The sequence below is a fragment of the Schistocerca americana genome, chromosome 8, assembly GCF_021461395.2.
Source record: "Schistocerca americana isolate TAMUIC-IGC-003095 chromosome 8, iqSchAmer2.1, whole genome shotgun sequence".
In the NCBI taxonomy this organism is placed as follows: domain Eukaryota; kingdom Metazoa; phylum Arthropoda; class Insecta; order Orthoptera; family Acrididae; genus Schistocerca; species Schistocerca americana.
The window spans coordinates 35,102,596-35,121,264 of NC_060126.1; the positions used below are offsets into that span (position 1 = coordinate 35,102,596).

The 18,669-nt window shown below is 43.5% G+C and overlaps 1 protein-coding gene across 1 annotated transcript in view; it reads right to left on the reverse strand.

The window, feature by feature from the left end:
- Nucleotides 1-1,499: 1,499 nt before the first annotated feature.
- The window catches only part of LOC124545312 (ankyrin repeat domain-containing protein 17-like), a 94,825-nt gene continuing 77,655 nt past the window's right edge, over nt 1,500-18,669 (reverse strand). Inside the window, exon 4 of the mRNA XM_047124214.1 lies at nt 1,500-2,277. Within this exon, the coding sequence (XP_046980170.1) occupies nt 1,590-2,277 (688 nt within the window). The 3' untranslated portion in view covers nt 1,500-1,589. The remainder of the gene's footprint in view (nt 2,278-18,669) is intronic.

Here is an 18,669-nt window from a genome sequence, read left to right on the forward strand (position 1 = left end):
GCTCAGAGCCATTTTGAACCTGGGTAGGGTGAAATCTGCAGTAGTTTCACTTGGTACAAACCACGATCCTGTCAACTACTTTTCTGTGATCAGATGCTGTAATAACTGGTGTTCTTACTAATAGACGAGTTTTAGATTTGTTGTCTGCACAAAATGAAGCTTGAGTCTTAATGGATTAGTTTTTAAAAGGGTGTGATGAAAAAAATACCTTCGAATTTTTTCTATTTGAAAACTCATATCTTTACTCTTCACATATGCAAATCTATTTCTAAACATAGTCACCCTGGAGGAGAACAGATTTCTGACAACGAGAGACGAGTTTTTTGATACTGTCACTACAGAATGTTTGGTTCAAAAAGTCAAGGTATTGGACACTTGCAGACATGCAGCGCTCTAGTGTGGTATAGCATTGTCGAGCAGAAGGAGAGGATTATCCACGTGTGGACAGTTTTCTGAGAGTCTCGCAGTATGCTGAGATAGTTACGCTACACGAAGCCTTGTCACATGCTACAATTTAGTTGCAGCAAGCAGTAGCCTTTGTCAGCAGAGTGGGAAAGTCGGCTGAGTAACATGCATGACATGTAACATGGCTGAGTAACATGCATGACTTGTAACACATCAACAAATCTAGAGAACAGCATAAAAATTTCTCAACAATTAGTTTTCATTATGACTTTGTAGATATGTCTCATTGTCACTCTTGGTACGATGATACTTGCACACTTACAAGTAAGGGATGTGTTGATACTACTGGAAAATGTACCCAGGAAAACAAGTCACTCGAGATAACTACCGACCAAAAATCAATTTTAGAATCAGATGAACCAATGCAGTAAGCAGTTTGCTCCATTTTCTAATGTTCTGTTTTTTTAGAGATGAGGAAATAGACTTGCAGCATTTGCAAACATTTTGTGTTCTACGTATTTAAATACTGCATAGTATATTGAGGCTACTTCGGATATGTTGTTAATTCTTCAGTTAGAGAGTTTTATTGTGTAGAAAATTGTATATATCCTTAAATGTTTTTACAGAAGGTGTGAGCAGTTAAGCCATGCCCTATCGTGTAGGGAAAGCGTTCTAGGATGGAACATGTGGTATTTGATAATAAACTGAGTATCTTTAATCTGTTAACAATTACACCTGTCTTGAGAACTGAACATTGTGTTAGTTGCCAATAGCTCCTATTTCAACATGTTTTTAATTTTTAACGGTTTTATTAGAAAACGTTTTCTTAATTTCATTTAATTTAATTTACTAGTTATTGGTGTGTAGTGGAGTAATAATGTAACACGTATATTGCCGCAGTAGAGAAAATCTCTTCAATAGTGTATTCTTGAATTTGAGTCGAATATTTGTTCCTAGGTTCTTGACCGTGTGAACCTTCGAACACGTTTTCACATTTGAGAGAAGTTTAATCTTGCAGCATTTTTTATAGTTTGCGAAAAATCCTGCAAAAGTCAAAGGAGTGGGCCAAGATTTGAAACTGGAATAAGATTATGTACTATACATATATTTATTTTAATAATGAAGAAGTCATGGAATGGGGTTCTTTTCGTTTTACTCCAAGGACGTCTGTCAAACTGCTAGCTTCACGTTAGCATGCCTATCAGCTGCTGGTGGTTGTTCTGCGTGGCGAGGTCCAGTGGGGTTTTCCCGTCGTTGCTCTTGGCCCACCGGTCGGCTCCAGCCTCGAGCAGTGCAGATGCCGCGTCTACGTGGCCTCTCTCAGCCGCTTTATGCAACGGCGTTCGCCCCCACTGATCCCTGGCGTTGTGGTAAGGAGTGGCCGCCAGCAGCAGCCGCACCACAGCCACGTGGCCTTCCAATGCAGCCAGCAGCAGGGGTGTGCTCTTCGTTTTGTTCCTGGCATCAGCCTCCGCCCCTGCCTCCAGCAGCAGCCGCGCCACAGCCTCGTGGCCATGATATGCAGCCAGGTGCAGGGGCGTGCTCTGCGTTTTGTTCCTGGCATCAACCTCCGCCCCTGCCTCCAGCAGCAGCCGCGCCACAGCCTCGTGGCCACTGTATGCAGCCCTGTGCAGGGGCGTCTCCTGCCAGCTGCTGCACCTGGCGTCGACCTCTGCTCCACCCTCCACCAGGCACCTCGCTGCCTTCTCATGTCCTTTGTCTGCTGCCCAGTGCAGGGCGGTAAACCTGCGCTCGCCCTCATCCCTCGCCCGCACGTCCGCACCAGCTGCCAGCAGCGTCTGCAGCTCGCCGACTGAATCCTCCTTCGCTGCCTGCATCAGCCTGCTGTTCTTCTCCTTTACAGGTAGGCTCCTGTGCAAAAACGGCAAACTGTCACATTTTTCTCCAAGTACACACTCCTGATTAAGAATACTGCAGAAAAACCTGAGATGAGACCAGTTCCAAAAAAGCATTTGTCATAACGACCACTAACTAATCTACAATTTTCACCACTGAAACAGATGCCTTATGAAGGTGTAATAGTCCTATGTGCTACAACCCCATTTTTAGTACACCCAAACGTGGCACTCAAACATTGTCGTTTCTTCAGGTATTTAAATTTCATGTCGTAGCATTTCTTTTATTTGCAAATTTGTCAAAAATTCCTCATCAACACAGCAGGCTAATGCTTAACAGGGAACAATTTAATCGAAATACTTCAGATAGCTGTAGATTACTTCTTTACCCGTACACACAAACATATCTGTTGGCATTTACACATATACAAACTTGCTGAGAAGAGTGTTTGCATGATAACAAGCATATCCCCAAGCAGTCTCTCACACTCGCATGTGCACACACATTCACAAGTACACATACACAGAACCACACCACCACACCTCCCCCTTACACACACTCACACACGTACAAATACAAACATACTCTTAACTTAATTTCTTGTAGCTATAGTGTGTCTAAAGGCAACAGCAAATCCTGCAGTTTTTGAAAGTAAATTTATGATTGATGTGCTCGGATGGATTACTATCTGTAGTAGAGGTCCTTAAAACTATAGTCCTGACACTGCTCATGTATTTACTGATGAACACCTCATGTCCTTCGTGTGTGACAGCCTCATTACAATGAGTTTCCTTCACAATACCTACATTATGACTCTACGAACAGCGTTCCATTCTGTCTGAGGTTCGCGTCACCCTCAGGCATGGGTTTGTGTGCTGTCCTTGTACTGATTGTGTGCTGTTTCAACCTACGGTCCGATGACCTCAATATTTACTCCCATAGGAACTTACCACCTACCTGCATTCTATGTCATCATGAATAAAATGTAGCAAATTCTTTATACTCTAAACTCTAAAGCAACTGAACAACAAATTCGTTCTATTACTCTTGCAAGTGAGATAGAATAGCTTACAAATGCAATAGAACATAAGCACAGAGGACAGAATTTGGGGAAATGTTGACGGAGAAGACGAAAGACTTTAAAGAGAGGGTCTGAGTGTGGATTATGCCATCCTAGTACATAATACTGAAAGGGTAGCGGAAGACTCAACCCTACAAAATAGACCCTTCTGTGCCTCTCCGAGGTCGCCTGCAGTCTAGTCGGATGAAGAACACAAGACGGCACCTAACAAGGGGAGACAATATCTATACACCTACAAGCGACAGGCCACAGAGGAAAATTTCCTGTTCTTTAAGGGCGCACCATCTATACAAAAATAAAAAAAGGGAACCTGCCGACGTTTATGTAATATCTCACCAAGTCAATGATCCATGAATATCGTTTGGAATAAAATCTAGAGAGTAAGATGTATTAATATAGCAATGGGAAAACTAAAGGCAACATCTGAAATCTTTTTTGAAAACATTTTATGCAGCTTGACCCCAAGCGGATCAGAAAAGCAAAAAGCGAGTTGATGGTAGAGCGTCAGCTGGAACATCTACTAAATGCGATTCCTCCCTGTTGGAAACTCCTCGAGCAATAGCGTGCAGAAGGACTATGTGACCCAGCCTGAGTGACTTTGATTGCTCCAACACATGTCGGGGAAAGGATGAATTCGTTTATGCAACATTTTAAATAAAATACGGACCAAGCAAACCTACAAACCGGGAAATGAAGACTAGTATCAATAGATTTCCTGTGTCAGCAGCAGATGCATAACACTGTGATAGTGTTCAATGAATGGCTGTGTGCGTATGTATGAGACGTAGATTTAACGAAACAAGACTTCTAAGACTAGGACTTTATATTCCTGATCTAAAGAGTGGTCAAGTACTTAGGGCGTTATACCCTTAATAAATTAACATGATCACATCACACACATCACATAATTAACAAATCTGAAGGTGCCAGGAAAATACCTCCCGCGGTAACAGGTGCTCGTTGAGAAGCACACTCAAAATCTTCATTAGCATATATAGCGCGCAAATAATACCTTATTGGGAATATGGATGCATCTGTTACAGTTCAGGATAGACTACAAAAACCGTGTGTTACCGTGAAGGTATCAGAGCATCCAAATCGACTCCAACTAACTCATGGCTAATGGAAGTAAATGTACTTCCAGCGCAGGTGTAATGACATTTTATTACTGTCAAATTCTTCATCATCAGATTCCTCCTGGAACGTTTTCACATCTTAAATTGTAATTCGATAAGAGAGATGAAAGTGCTATGAAGGCATGAATTGAATTACGAAGAAACTACCACCTTTAGCAGAATTTTACTTCGATGCTCTCTCCTTCCGCAAATACGTGGCCACTTCGCAAAATATGAGATGCTTCAGCACGCCCTACGCTCACACCTAACTGAAGCTGAATATCTAGACGCACATTCGATTCAGCAAAGATACACTGAGTGAGAAAATTTTAGCTAGCAAATTAGCACCTGGACGGTCCACATAACTGATCGACGAGGATGGGTCTGAATAAAAAGAGGGGGCAGGAAGTGATTTTGTAGATGGCAAGGCTAATCGCTGAGGCAAATTTAAGCTCCCTGAAGTTGTGTCCACACTCCCTGAAGAACTCAAAGCGATTTTAGACAGATTTAAAGACGCAAAAGAAGTACAAGAAGAAAAAAATCAATTGTATCACACTCACATTCAGTAATGGTGCTGTTAAAGTGCTACTATGCTGATGTACCGAAAAGTATCTAGTTTATCGCATTATAGAAGCAACGCAGGAGATTTCCTGCATAAATAAGAAATTGGAAACTTGTGGTAAGTTCCTATGGGACCAAACTATTGAGGTCATAGGTCCCTAGGGTAACACACATCTTAATCTAACTTACACTAACTTAAACTAACTTATTCTAAGGATAAAACACACACACACACACACACATCCTTGCCGGAGGGAGGAGTCCAAACTCTGAGTAGTGGCCAGCCACGCGAACCACAGCAAGGCTCCTCAAACGGCACAGCTACGCCGCGCGGCTAAGAAATAAGACGACCATCGCATTACGGCTCAACATGCACAATAGAATAAAGATAAATGAAAATGTAGAGACGCTGGTCAGGAAAGCTCTTTACACCGCTGCAGCGAAATACAATAAAGTGCCACCCGACAATGTTCTTCACAGCATAAGAATTATAATCATTGCCTGATGGAGTGAATATCTACAACGGTTTGCGGCATTGAAGAAAGACGCTATCCTCCAGTGGTAGCTAATCTCCCATCACGTACTAAGTACCAAAATCGTAGATGTAGTAGAAACTTTGCACTGAGATAACAAAAGTCGCCGAATACCTCAAAATACCGTGCCCTTTTGCCCGGCACAGTGCAGCCGCTCGGTATGGCAAGGACTCAACAAGTCATTGGAAGGCCCCAGCAGCCGTCTGTAACAGCAAAAGTGTTGCCGGTGTAGAATGTTGTCAACGATCTGGCCTCTATATCCCATAAATTATATATGGGATTCATGTAGGGCGTTCGAATTCTCCAGAACGGGCCGCAACTGTTGGCGACAGGTCAGAAGAACAGTGACGTGACGCAATGTCATCCACACAAATTTCTGAAGTTATGTCAGGTAACGTTCCTTGTCTGTCAGCATTTACAACTCTACGCAAACGCCTCTGCTCTCGAACTTTAAGGAAGGCCATCTGTCACAGTGTGTTCTACGGTGAGAGGTAATCCCTGATATCTGGCATTCTCCGCATTCTCTTGACACTATGGATCTCGGAATACCGGATTTCCGAAAACTATTGTCGCTTTCGTCTAGCTCGAAAGACCCTTCCGCATTCAAAGTCTGTTAATTCGCCTCGTGCGGCCATAATCAAGGCGGAAACCTTTCCACATGCATCACCTGAGCACAAATAACAGTTTCGCCAATGCTCACCCTCGTGCTACACCTTGTACTTAGATTGCATTGGTTTTCCTTTTCTTCCCCTGACATGTTTGCTTGATATATTGTCTGTCATTAAGTGGCTGCTTAGTTGTCTTTTCCCTCTGCTATCGATATCTGCGTTTTGCTTTCGGGAATCTGCTATGGAGGAAGTGAGATCTTTGACCGGTTGTAACCTCGTGTGGTGGCGTGGAAGTAGGGGCGTTGCGCGCAGAGAGAGTGTGGTGGATACGGGAGGGAGTGTGGCGAAGCAGGCGCGGTCGGTTGTACCGAGTCGCCACGTGATGTATGTCGGTTGTGTGTAGCGAGCGGGTCGAGTTGACGGAAGAGCTCCCCGCGTGTTGGTTGTATACAGAATCGCCCCACGAGTAGTTGCTGTTCATTTCGCCTTGGTGTAACGTTAACAAGCGTCATTAAATCCTCCGTTTCAACACTGGAGTTTAAAAGGAGACACCTAACACGAAGGAGCGGTCACTACCCGTCAAAGTTACAGACAAGACGTGAACTCCGGTGGCAGAGCGTGTTGTCGCGTGACCGTGATGTGTTGGGTACGTTGGCGACGCGTGCGCGGTCGAATGTGTGGATCAGTGCCATCGGAGGTCGTGTACTGCCTGTTCGAGCATAATTGCAAGTTAAGTTAGTGGAAGGTTTAATCATTAAGTAATAAGTTTGCGTAACCAGTGTCTCTTCTGCCTTGTGGCCTCCGGCGAATGGGTTTCCTGTCCCTGCCACCGGTGTAATTCAAGACAGTGATCTTTCGTCCTCCTCTCGTTACTGCCCGATGGGAGGTGTAGTTTTGGCAGTTTAATTGTCTCGCTTTTCTGTCGTGTGTTATGAGTAAATTCATGCTTCTTGTTGGTCGATCATATGGTCGCTCATTCAGGACTGTGTGGTGTAATGTTTCCTTGCACGAAGTTAGCTCTAATTCTGTCAGCAAGTTACGCCATCTTATTACAAGTTTTCGCTGGCTAAAAGTCGATGCAGTGACCAGCCTGAGAGTGGCAATTGTGTTTACGGGCGTATTTAAATTGGTCAGTATTCTGCCTATTCTGAGCATCCCTGAGTGGGTGATTTGGGGCCGCCTTACGCGGGTCCGTCATATCTGTTATGTTCTAATGATATTCCAGGACACTTTTGTTTAAAAACATTTTAAATTCCTCAATTCCTTTATTGCCATTAATCGTGTGTTTGCTGAGACCTTTGATTTTTTTTTAATGGCTGTGTTGGTAGCTTCACTACCTCACTGTACTTTATTAACAAAGTTCTGTATTTACTTTAGTAGCTGTTCACTAATGTTCTTTACATTTTTTAAACTGTTGTATTGCTATAAATCACTTGATTGCATTTAGCGAAGTGTTTTGAAAGGCTAATACTGCCCTACTGCTAGCTTCTGTAAGATATGAATAAAATATTTGTGTGTGAAAATCTCAACTCGACAGTAAACTACTAGAAATTTGGCCTCGTTTCCCAACTTGTGGTGTGGCTTGTAGTAACCGTAACCTCTGTGTGTGTCACTGCCCCTTTACACCTTGTGTACACGATAGTACTGGCATCATGTCACTCTGCATTGTTGCCAGATCTATCCAAGATGGCGGCGATGACGTCATCCAATATGGAATCGTGTAGGCTTTTAACAGCACATGACGTCATTCAAGATGGCGGGAAGTCTAAACTTTGGCGGGAAAGTGCCACACCTCCTTACACAACAAATGGCTGTAATTTCAAATTCCAACAGGATAATGTACGGCACCTCCATATCTCTACTAAGCAAAGAAAATCGCTCGAGGACACACAACTTGGTCTACCTCAGATAACGTAAGTCATCCGACCGCCACTTCCTCCTATGAACTGGCGCCACGTTTGAATTTAGGCGGTAAACAAAGATCACTTGGAATGTCACTGTTAATCTGAGAAAATGGCGTGAAAGAAAGTACACTTGCACTAACCTCAGTCGCCACCTCCTAAGGTTTCGTGGGAAAGAAGGTCTTTATTGTTTAAACTATTTCATGTAGGTGTGTTCGCCACTGGGTCCATAACCCAAGTGACAGTTCATTTCGTCGCCGCCAGAGGATGCTACCGTGATGTCAGGTGATGACAGAAGTACAGTTATGCATGATGGCGGCAAACAGTGTGTTCACCACGAGGTCTAGTACTCAGTACCACCAGCAGAGGACGCTGTCGTCCGTTTCGTGACGTAAGCGAAGATAGCGGGGCTAAATGGCGGGAAAACGACTCTGGACAGCAGTCTTTATTTGGCAGAGAGTCTCTCCTACACGAGATCTGTAGTCCAACTGGCCTAGTGCACAATACTGCCACCAGAGGGTGCTATCATTCCTCATGTGACATAATCCAAGATGGTGATCTGGATGGAGGGGAAATGGCGCGATGACTCAGGGCGCTGTGCTGCTGGGGAGAGTAAGGAAATAGTGTACTCTATTTATTTTGGAACAATTTATTTAGCGATGGAGTATATCTGTCACACTGACATGAAACGCTCACCCTGATTTGCTTGGGGTCACAATACTCAGTATGCAGATACCCAAACAACTCCTAATTTTCTGAAATAATTTTAGTACACAATAGCAAACCGCTCCTAAATAATGCAGTACACAGACGTGCAGACACGCTCAATACTCGTAAACTGCCCACATAAGGCATAGTACAGCCTACAGAACTGCTCACTAAATAATGTAATCGACACACTCAAGTACCCTCCGCACCCTCTGTCCAGTTTAGAGTACAGACAGCCCCAACGAAGTAACTCGGCCACAGCTGTCAAACCACGCACAGCTGCCCTCGTGTGTGAGGCAGCGACATCCCTTTCATACTTGATGCCTGAGAAATTCCTATCGAAATACATATTCACCTAGACGCCGATGATGACGCGATCGGACATGTTAGCATTGCTTTTAACGCTGGTGGTAGAATAGCACAGGCTGCTCTCCCCCCCTAGCGCTTGTAATGGACCATACATGACGAGTTCAGCCATACGTACCTGCCCCAGCATGGCTCACACCACGTCTCACGGCCGAACGTCTGGGTGTCGGCTCGCCATCTAACAATGTTCCCAGTGTTATTCTTATGTCACATGGCTTTTTAAAAAAACATAAGAGCCAACTCGACGTCTCAGGAATTGTATAGTGTCCCAGAAGTACTTAACGCTCGCTTTCTGGATGTCTCAGCCTTTATGCACGAAAATTTCTACTCTAAAGGAACCTGTTTACGTATCTTCTCAAATATCCACTTAATCACAAAAGCCGCCCAAGATATACTAAGTACTAGTTGTGCTATTCAGTCGTCTAGACGAGGACAAACCTAACTCCGATACATTCCTACACTCCAACAGGCCTCTGCATTCGGACGGCTGCTGTCGTTAATGGGAACCGAGACTCATTCCCACCACAGGCAATGCATACACAGAAACATTCCGGAAAACTGGTCACATATATGTTCTATCATTGTACTTACAATTAAATGTTATGATCGCAGTCTCAATTGAACGGCATTCGGCGATGAGGGAAGTATTGGAAATATACCCTGTTGACTGCTGTGGCTCTGGAAATATCTTTACCTTCCTTATGCCTGGATATACTCTTACCTTTACTATCACAGTACTCAAACTCAAATCCGTACGTTCCCTACAACACGGCATTGTCATATCCTTTTCACAAACAAGTACTTTATAAACTTGATGCACGCACCCACCATTACTACCAAATGTAATATTTCATCAATAAATGATTGAGTACAATACGAAACAATACCGACCGACAATAAACGATGGTTGTACATGTCTCTTAGGTTCTTCTTGCAAGTCCAACCACTGTGTCATAGAAAGAGAGACATAACCAGTCAGATATTAAAGAAAAAGCCCGATCCCAACAACTACTGCATGTTACTCTCACAAGCGCTCTTGGTTCTACAGATGCACGCAGGTATCCATATTAAAAGCTATATGCGCTTTAAAAATTGTGGTACAACATTACCTCTGAATGAGGTGGTTCTCTTTTTCCTGGACAAATATCGTGACGGTGATGTACGAATGTGTAAGCCCACAATGCACCCTCAGAATAAAATCAATGAACTTTGAAAGTAATTCGGCTAAGGGACATGGCATGTAAGTTGTATTTGCTACTCCTTCACACCAACCCCAACTACATCATTCTTTAGTATTTGCAACGCATTCTGTGTCGAGACCATATCAGAGGTTCTGCCGTATATGCACTGAGATATTGGCGATGACCGATTGAGCACGAACATAAACGATAGTAGTAGATCTTGTGCTGATTGAGGTCGTAAGAAGAAAAATGTACACTAGCTTCTCAGATCTCTAGTATTACGCTATATGTTAGAAATTATGTCCATCATTTGGTATCAGGTCTTTCCATTCAAGCACACACATCCATAGGATCACACCCACAAGTGAATCGTATTTCAGGCACTCTCATATCTCTAAAGGAGCCACCTTTGTCGAACCTATCTGCTACAGTAAAATTGCGTTCTGATTTTAGTCACACCCTAAACATCTTACAGCCACACTCATTTCTACAGCTTCTTGCACATGATTGCTCCAATTTAAGTCGGAACTGAGCAGAAGTTGGAGAAAATCATATCCAACACCTTCTGCACACCATGTAGAAAAAGAACGACCTGAGTTACCGCAACAGGACCGTGTTTTGAGCATTCGGTGGAAATACGTACAATGTGCTACGTCCCCAAACTGGATACAAGTACTACAGATCCATGTCCATTCAAATCAATCAGCCAAACATGATATCATTATTCTCTACCCCTCAACAAGAAAAAATACGAATTATAAAAGCTCAGACGATTTAGAAATCATCAAGGTGCTGATGCAGTTGCAATGATGCAGACTGCAGTATGCGTCCAGCATGGAGAAATAGATTTCACAATACTTCCCCAGAATAGCGTAGCGTGCAGCCTTCCAAGTATTCCTAAGGGGCGTACCCAGTCCCTCACATCGAACTGCTACTGCTACTGTCTGTATGTTGAGCTTTCTGAGTCCTAACGCATCCAAGTGCACGAGATTTCTCGAGATGCGACCATGTCGCGGAGCTTAGCACTCCTTTTCGATTTATAGTAACAGATTTCAAAGTGCCGTGATGTAGTAGTAGACACTTTAGAACAAGAAACGATTCATTTTTATACCCGATGGTGTTCCAGACAGATGGATTTCGAGACATTTTTACGTAAATCATCCAAGCTCTCAACTCTAAAGTATTGTTCTAGAGTCTAGGATCGGTACCTGCAAGGTATTGGTAAGAGAGAGAACATAAACACACGCACTCGTAAGGCTATAACGTTCTGCACTTAAAACGGGCCTATGATGTTAGATCGCCTACGTTTCCGACCTATCAGTCGTATGGAATGTAGCGTTGATATTCGATATTGAGAAATATATTTCAAGCGCATGACATACACCCTTCTTCCCGATTTCTCTACGATGAACTATCTTATCGAACCGTAAAACGAAAAACAAACTACTTCCGTAAAACACTCCCTCTGCGTGATAGGAGCACAATATAGCTTTGGTGAGACGCATAGTGTCAACTGTTCACATCGGATCACGGTTCGTAAATTATACAACGCCTGCATCAGGCTTATGTAAAATGATCATTAGCAGTGGGGGATACCTCCAAAATGGAAACAGATAAATACATAGCAGCAGTGTCGTACATGTGAAAATTACAAGTCATTCCGTCACTAACTCTGTAAACAGAACATCCGTCGGGCAATTGTGTAAAATGGGATTGCAGAGCCTCACAACATGCTACCGCTAACTTAGTTTGACGAAGTCGCGATTTTACGCCCAGGATGCCACATGAAGGGAGGGGGGAGGGGATCGCATAAATCAAAGTTCGTTTAGAGGATTGCGTCAAATTTCATCACTGATGAAATGGGAGTCCTCTGATGACTGACAGGTTTACTGTTAGAAATCCCAAGTAGACAGTGCCTTAATGCTTTAATCCACATATGGAACGCGTGGCTGTATGAGAGTAGAACGTAGGCTATGTCACGGGACTGATGCATCCGGACAGAACACTGGAAAAAAATTGATCAGCAGCAACTTCTCCTACTCTAGAATGAATCAGTCAACCATTAAATCGTACCTCGTTACAACTCTATCTCAATCGATCAACCCATCCACTCTCTGTTATCCTTTAGCGCAGATGCAAGTAAGTGTAGAGCTGAATACTTCTGTCATCCTGGAAAGCACCAAATACAGGAGTCAACTCCCGTCTATCACTGATACCTCGCTAGATACACAGTATAATACAGCCTCAGTCGAAGAAAAATTGACTGCCTCCGTGATTTCCTTCTTTTCGATGTCAACGTTTTCCTGGATTCTCTTGTTGCCGCATACTTGTTCCCATGCACAAACTGTCTAGCGCAAACCAGAAGATACGCAAGTACAAGTAGTAATTATGTTCGAGGAAGATGGATCCTTTAGAGATGTGAGAGTGCCTGAAATATGATTCACTTGTGAGTGTGAGCCTATGCATGTATGTGCTTCATGGGAAAGACCTGATTCCAAATGATGGACATAATTTCTAACATATAGCGTAATACTAGAGATCTGAGAAGCTAGTGTACATTTTTCTTCTTACGACTTCAATCAGCACATGATCTACTACTACTTTTATACTCGTTCTCAATCACTCGTCGCCTGTAACTCAGTGCATATATGGCAGAACCTCTCATATGGTCTCGACACAGAATGCATTGCAAATACTAAATAATGATGTAGTTGGGGTTAGTGTGAAGGAGTAGGAAATACATCTTACATGCCATGTTCCTTAGCCAATCCTTTTTTAAAGTTCATTGACTTTATCCTGAGGCTGCATCATGGGCTTATACATTCCTACGATCACCGTCACGGTATTTGTCCGGAAAAAGAAAATCACCTCATTCAGAGGTAATGTCTTATCACGATTTGTAAAGCAGATATAGCTTTTATTATGGATACTTGTTGTAGGGAAGGTATATATTTGACTTGGAGTACTGTGATTGGAAGGGAAGAGTACGTCCAGTCATATGGAAGGTACAGGTATTTCCAGAGCCACAGCAGTCAACAGGGTGTATTTCCGATATTTCGCTCATTGTCGAATCCATTCAATTGAGACCGCGATCATAACTTTGAATTATAATGCTAGAACATTTATGTGACCAGGTTTCAGGAATGATTCTGTGTATGCATTGCCTGTGCATGAATGATTCTCGTTTCCCGTTAACGGCAGCAGCCGTCCGAATGTAAAGGCCTGTTGAAGTGTAGGAATGTATATAAGTTAACTTTGCCCTCGTGTAATCGTCCGAATAGCGAACTAATACTTCGAATGTGTTGGGTGGCTTTCGTGATCAAATGGAAATTTGAGAAGATTGTGTATGGAGGTGCGTTTGCGCTGGACTGTTATTCCATCTAAAATAAATTGGCCAGTTGACTGCTTCTGCACATTTCGCACCTTTATTTAGTTGAGAGAATATCGATTCTGGTGTGTGCATCTAGCGTGTGGAGGACAAGTTTCCCCCTTTCCTAGACATGGGAAAGATCTTAGTTGGCTTGTAAATTATCTGGGTGTTTTAGTGGTTTACAGCATGCTGCAAGCCGCTAAAGTTTGGGGTTTGTAGAGAAATGATTTCCAGTCTATATCTCTGGAATTGCATTAGCGATCAGTAGGTTGTTGCCTAGTGCTTTATATCGAGAAGTATTGCGAAAATGGTATAATATAGGGTGATTCAAAAAGAACACCACAACTTTAGGAATTTAAAACTCTGCATCGACAAAAGGCAGAGCTAAGCACTATCTGTCGGCGAATTAAGGGAGCTATAAAGTTTCATTTAGTTGTACATTTGTTCGCTTGAGGCGCTGTTGACTAGGCGTCAGCGTCAGTTGATGCTAAGATGGCGACCACTCAACAGAAAGCTTTTTGTGTTATTGAGTACGGCAGAAGTGAATCGACGACAGTTGTTCAGCGAGCATTTCGAACGAAGTATGGTGTTAAACCTCCTGATAGGTGGTGTATTAAACGTTGGTATAAACAGTTTACAGAGAATGGGTGTTTGTGCAAATGGAAAAGTTCTGGACGGTCGAGAACGAGTGATGAAAATGTAGCACGCATCCAGCAAGCATTTGTTCGCAGCCCAGGAAAAGCGACTCGCAGAGCTAGCAGAGAGCTGCAAATTCCACAATCAACTGTATGGAGAGTCCCACGAAAAAGGTTAGTTATGAAACCTTATCGTCTGAAATTGGTTCAAGCACTGTCTGCAGCTGATAAGATTAAAAGAATCGATTTCTGTGATTTTATCCTTGCTCAAATGGAAACAGATGAATCTTTCGTTTCAAAGATTGTGTTTAGTGATGAAGCAACTTCCCATACTAACGGGAAAGTCAACCGTCACAATGTCTGTATATGGGGCACTGAGAATCCGCGGGAAACAACTCAGTATGAACGTGACTCGCGTAAGGTGAACGTTTTCTGTGCCATTTCAGCCAATAAAGTTTTTGGTCCCTTTTTCTTTGAAGGTGCTACTGTAACTGGACTACAGTATCTGGAGATGTTAGAGAATTGGCTGTTCCCTCAGCTCGAACAAGAAGCACAACAATTCATATTTCAGCAGGATGGAGCACCACCACATTGGCACTTATCTGTCCGTAACTACCTGAACTTCAACTACCCGAGGCGATGGATCGGCCGCCAGGCAGCCCGTGACAAAGCACTTCATCACTGGCCTCCAAGAAGCCCTGATCTTACCCCCTGCGATTTTTTCTTATGGGGGTATGTAAAGGATATGGTGTTTCGGCCACCGCTCCCAGCCACCATTAATGATTTGAAACGAGAAATAACAGCAGCTATCCAAACTGTTACGCCTGATATGCTACAGAGAGTGTGGAACGAGTTGGAGTCGCGGGTTGATATTGCTCGAGTGTCTGGAGGGGACCATATTGAACATCTCTGAACTTGTTTTTGAGTGAAAAAAAACCTTTTTAAATACTCTTTGTAATGATGTACAACAGAAGGTTATATTATGTTTCTTTCATTAAATACACATTTTTAAAGTTGTCGTATTCTTTTTGATTCACCCTGTATTATGGCGAAAATAGTTGTGCTCTTGTAATCCATGAGTCTAGAGATGTGCGTAGAAAAGTGAGCAGGCAAGGAAGCCGAGACAGTAATGCGTTTGTGCCGAGGGGAAGCAATCCCGAATTAGTAGAACAGTTCTGAGAGTGAGTTTGTCCCACTACTGAAAAAGGGATCATTTCGTATGGTGGAGGATATGAACTGTATGTTTACTAGATCGACACGGTACTCGGTGATATATTGCTGGGGTGGTGATTGGTTTCACACTCTAATATTCTTGAGAGTCTCGTATGTATTTGATGATCTGCAGACAGGTTTAGATGGTGGTGCAAAATGCTGGTCAGTGTAAAATAGTTTATTCCGCTGAATGTTGTGCCTGTAGAAAGAACAGGTTGATGGTGTTTCCATAGGACTGGGGGAGCATCGTGACATATAGCCAGTGTGAGTGTAGGCATATCATAATTTTTTTGGATGCTGTACAGATATGAAAGATAACTGCACTGTTTGTGTCAAGTGTGTACATATTTTAAAGTTACTGTGGCTTCCATTGTGTAAAATGTGTATATATGGCATTTTAAAGTTCCTCTGGTTTATATTATGGCACGACTAGAGAGGATGACTGTGTGCCCTATCGTGAGGGTTGTATAGATTCAGCACATCGATAACCGTGAGGGTATGAGAGAGATTTTTTTACGTGAAAAATTATATGCACTGTAGATGAGTTTAGTTCCAGAATGGCAGTCGTCAAGAGGAGACACTGTCTCTACACTGACAGCGTCAGACTGTAACAGCAAACATAATATTTAATTGTAGTTACAGTGGCAAATATCTTCCTGGCTTGCAATATTTTTTAGAGTCTCGTATGTACTTGATAGCCTGTACACAAATTCGTGGGTTTAATTGTCAATGCAGTTCAGCGATCTGGGCAAAATAACCACAGAAAGCCCGAAAAACAATGGGTGGATGGTGCTTCGCTACCGGCGGCATCAGTAATTCGGCGTGTAAATTCGGTAAGAGCCAATCCGAATCCTCGATCGATTGACATCTTTTGCACTGGGATAAAGGAGTCTCTACATAGTGGAGGGAACATTTGCGTATGTTGAAATCTGGAAGGGTAACATGTTAGGAGCGCTGGGATGAGTGCATTTGATATTATTTTTGTAAACAAGCTCTGTTAGAGCAGGAATTTTCGTGCATACAAGCTGAGACATCTACAAAGCGAGGGTCAACTATTTCTGGGACACTATACAGTTGCCGAGAGGGAGGGTTGGACTTTTTTTTATGTAGAAATCCATGTGACATAAGAATAACATTGGGAACATTGTTAGATGGCGACACACAGACGTTTCGCTGGGAGACGCGGCGTGAGCCATGCTGGGGCAGGTACGCACGGCTGAACACGTCACGCATGGTCCGTTACAATCGCTAGGGCGGAGAGCAGCCTGTGCTATTCTATCATAAGTGGTAAAGACAATTCTGGCCTGAGGTGTCTCGAGTATGCGGACTGCACCTTGGGGTTCAGTGCCGCCGGTATAATTGAGACCCAACTTTCACCTGCAACTGTGTGAGAGCGATAGCACGCGCTGGCTTGCGTACTGCGACGGCGTCGATCGCATTTGCGCGTGGCACAGCTTGGAGCGTCACCATAGGCGTGTAGGTGAACTCGTATTTCAATAGGAATTTCTAAAGCATTAAGTATGAAAGGGATTTTGCTGCCTCATGTGAGGGGGGCGTGGCACTTTCCCACGAAAATTCAAACTTTCCGCCATCTAGGATGACGTCATGCACTGTTGCCAAGTGCACACGACGCCATCTTGGATGACGTCTTCGCCGCTATCTTGGATACATCTGGGAACAATGCAGAGTGACCTGTGCCCCTTGTGCCAACACTCGTGATACTACCGCCATCTGTTTATGTGCAGGTCGCTATCCCATGACCTTTGTCACCTCACTTTATAGTAACATTGGCACGACATTGTTTCAGTCATGGGACATCCGCCAAATCTCTACTACCTGAATTTGGTCAAATCATCTTCATGTGAATGTGGAAGTGAAGAAGGTGGTTATCACATTTTCCTCAGGTGCCACGAAAGGTATCAAGAATTTGAGAAACTATTACGGTCTCTGAGGTTCTCTGTCTACGAATATTAAGATCCTTCTAGCAACAGAAGGCACGGAAATGTATAGTTCCTGTACAGTTTTGTAACAGAGGGTCACATAAGAATATAGGAAAAGAGAATTTCTTATTTTATAGCACACTAAATATGTTACATTTAGTGTACTATAAGATAAGAAATTCTCTTTTCCTATATTCGACCATTGAGTTAAATCCAGTTTAATAAGATGTAACAGGTTAGTGTTGTTCCTTGCCTGAGGCTGGTTGTATGGTTCGCCCCTAAAAACCATTAATAAATCTAAACGAAATGTATTCCATACTTGTGTCCAGAACTCAAGTTGGAATACATGGTCAGAACTGAGGAAATAGATAGAAGCGGAATTTGAAGGTAGACCCAAGACTAAAAGCAGAAGGAAAGCTTAAAAATCCACTACAGAAAGGGGATGGTTGTCCCCAAAAAAAGCTTCAAATGACTGACATCATCTCACTAGCACTAATAAATTCGAGAACGCGATCGGCCGAGCGCGTGTCATCTGCTAAAATTGACGATATATCAGGCGTCAGCTGTAGACGGGCGCGTAACGGAGTAAAATAGGGGCACTCAATTAAAAGGTGGCTTACCGTCCACAGCTGAGAGCAGTGGGGACAGAGTGGTGGAGGATCGCCGCTTAAAAGATGTCGATGGCTAAAAAGACAGTGCCCTATCCGAAGTCTAGTTAAAATTACCTCCTCCCGACGACGCGTTCGGGAGGAAGAGGTCCAAGTACAGGGAAGAGCTTTCACGTCCCGCAATTTATTATGGGGAAGTGTCGACCGATGTGCGTACCATAAAAGAACAACACGACGACATAAAACGCTCAGTAGATCGGCGAAGGGAATCGATCGAATAGCTGGCCGAAGAAGAGAGACGGCAGCCTTGGCCGCTATATCGGCCGCCTCATTGCCACACATACCAATGAGTCCTGGGAGCCAGAGGAACGCCACCGAGACGCCCCCCAGGTGGAGCAAGCGCAGACAGTCCTGAATCCGGTGGACCAGAGGGTGGACAGGGTAGAGAGCTTGGAGACTGAGGAGAGAGCTGAGAGAATCTAAACAGATAACATACTGTATCTGCTGGAGAACAGCGTAAAGCTCCGCAGTATAAACCGAACACTGGTCGGGAAGCCGAAATTGATTTGGGGTGTCGCCAACAATATA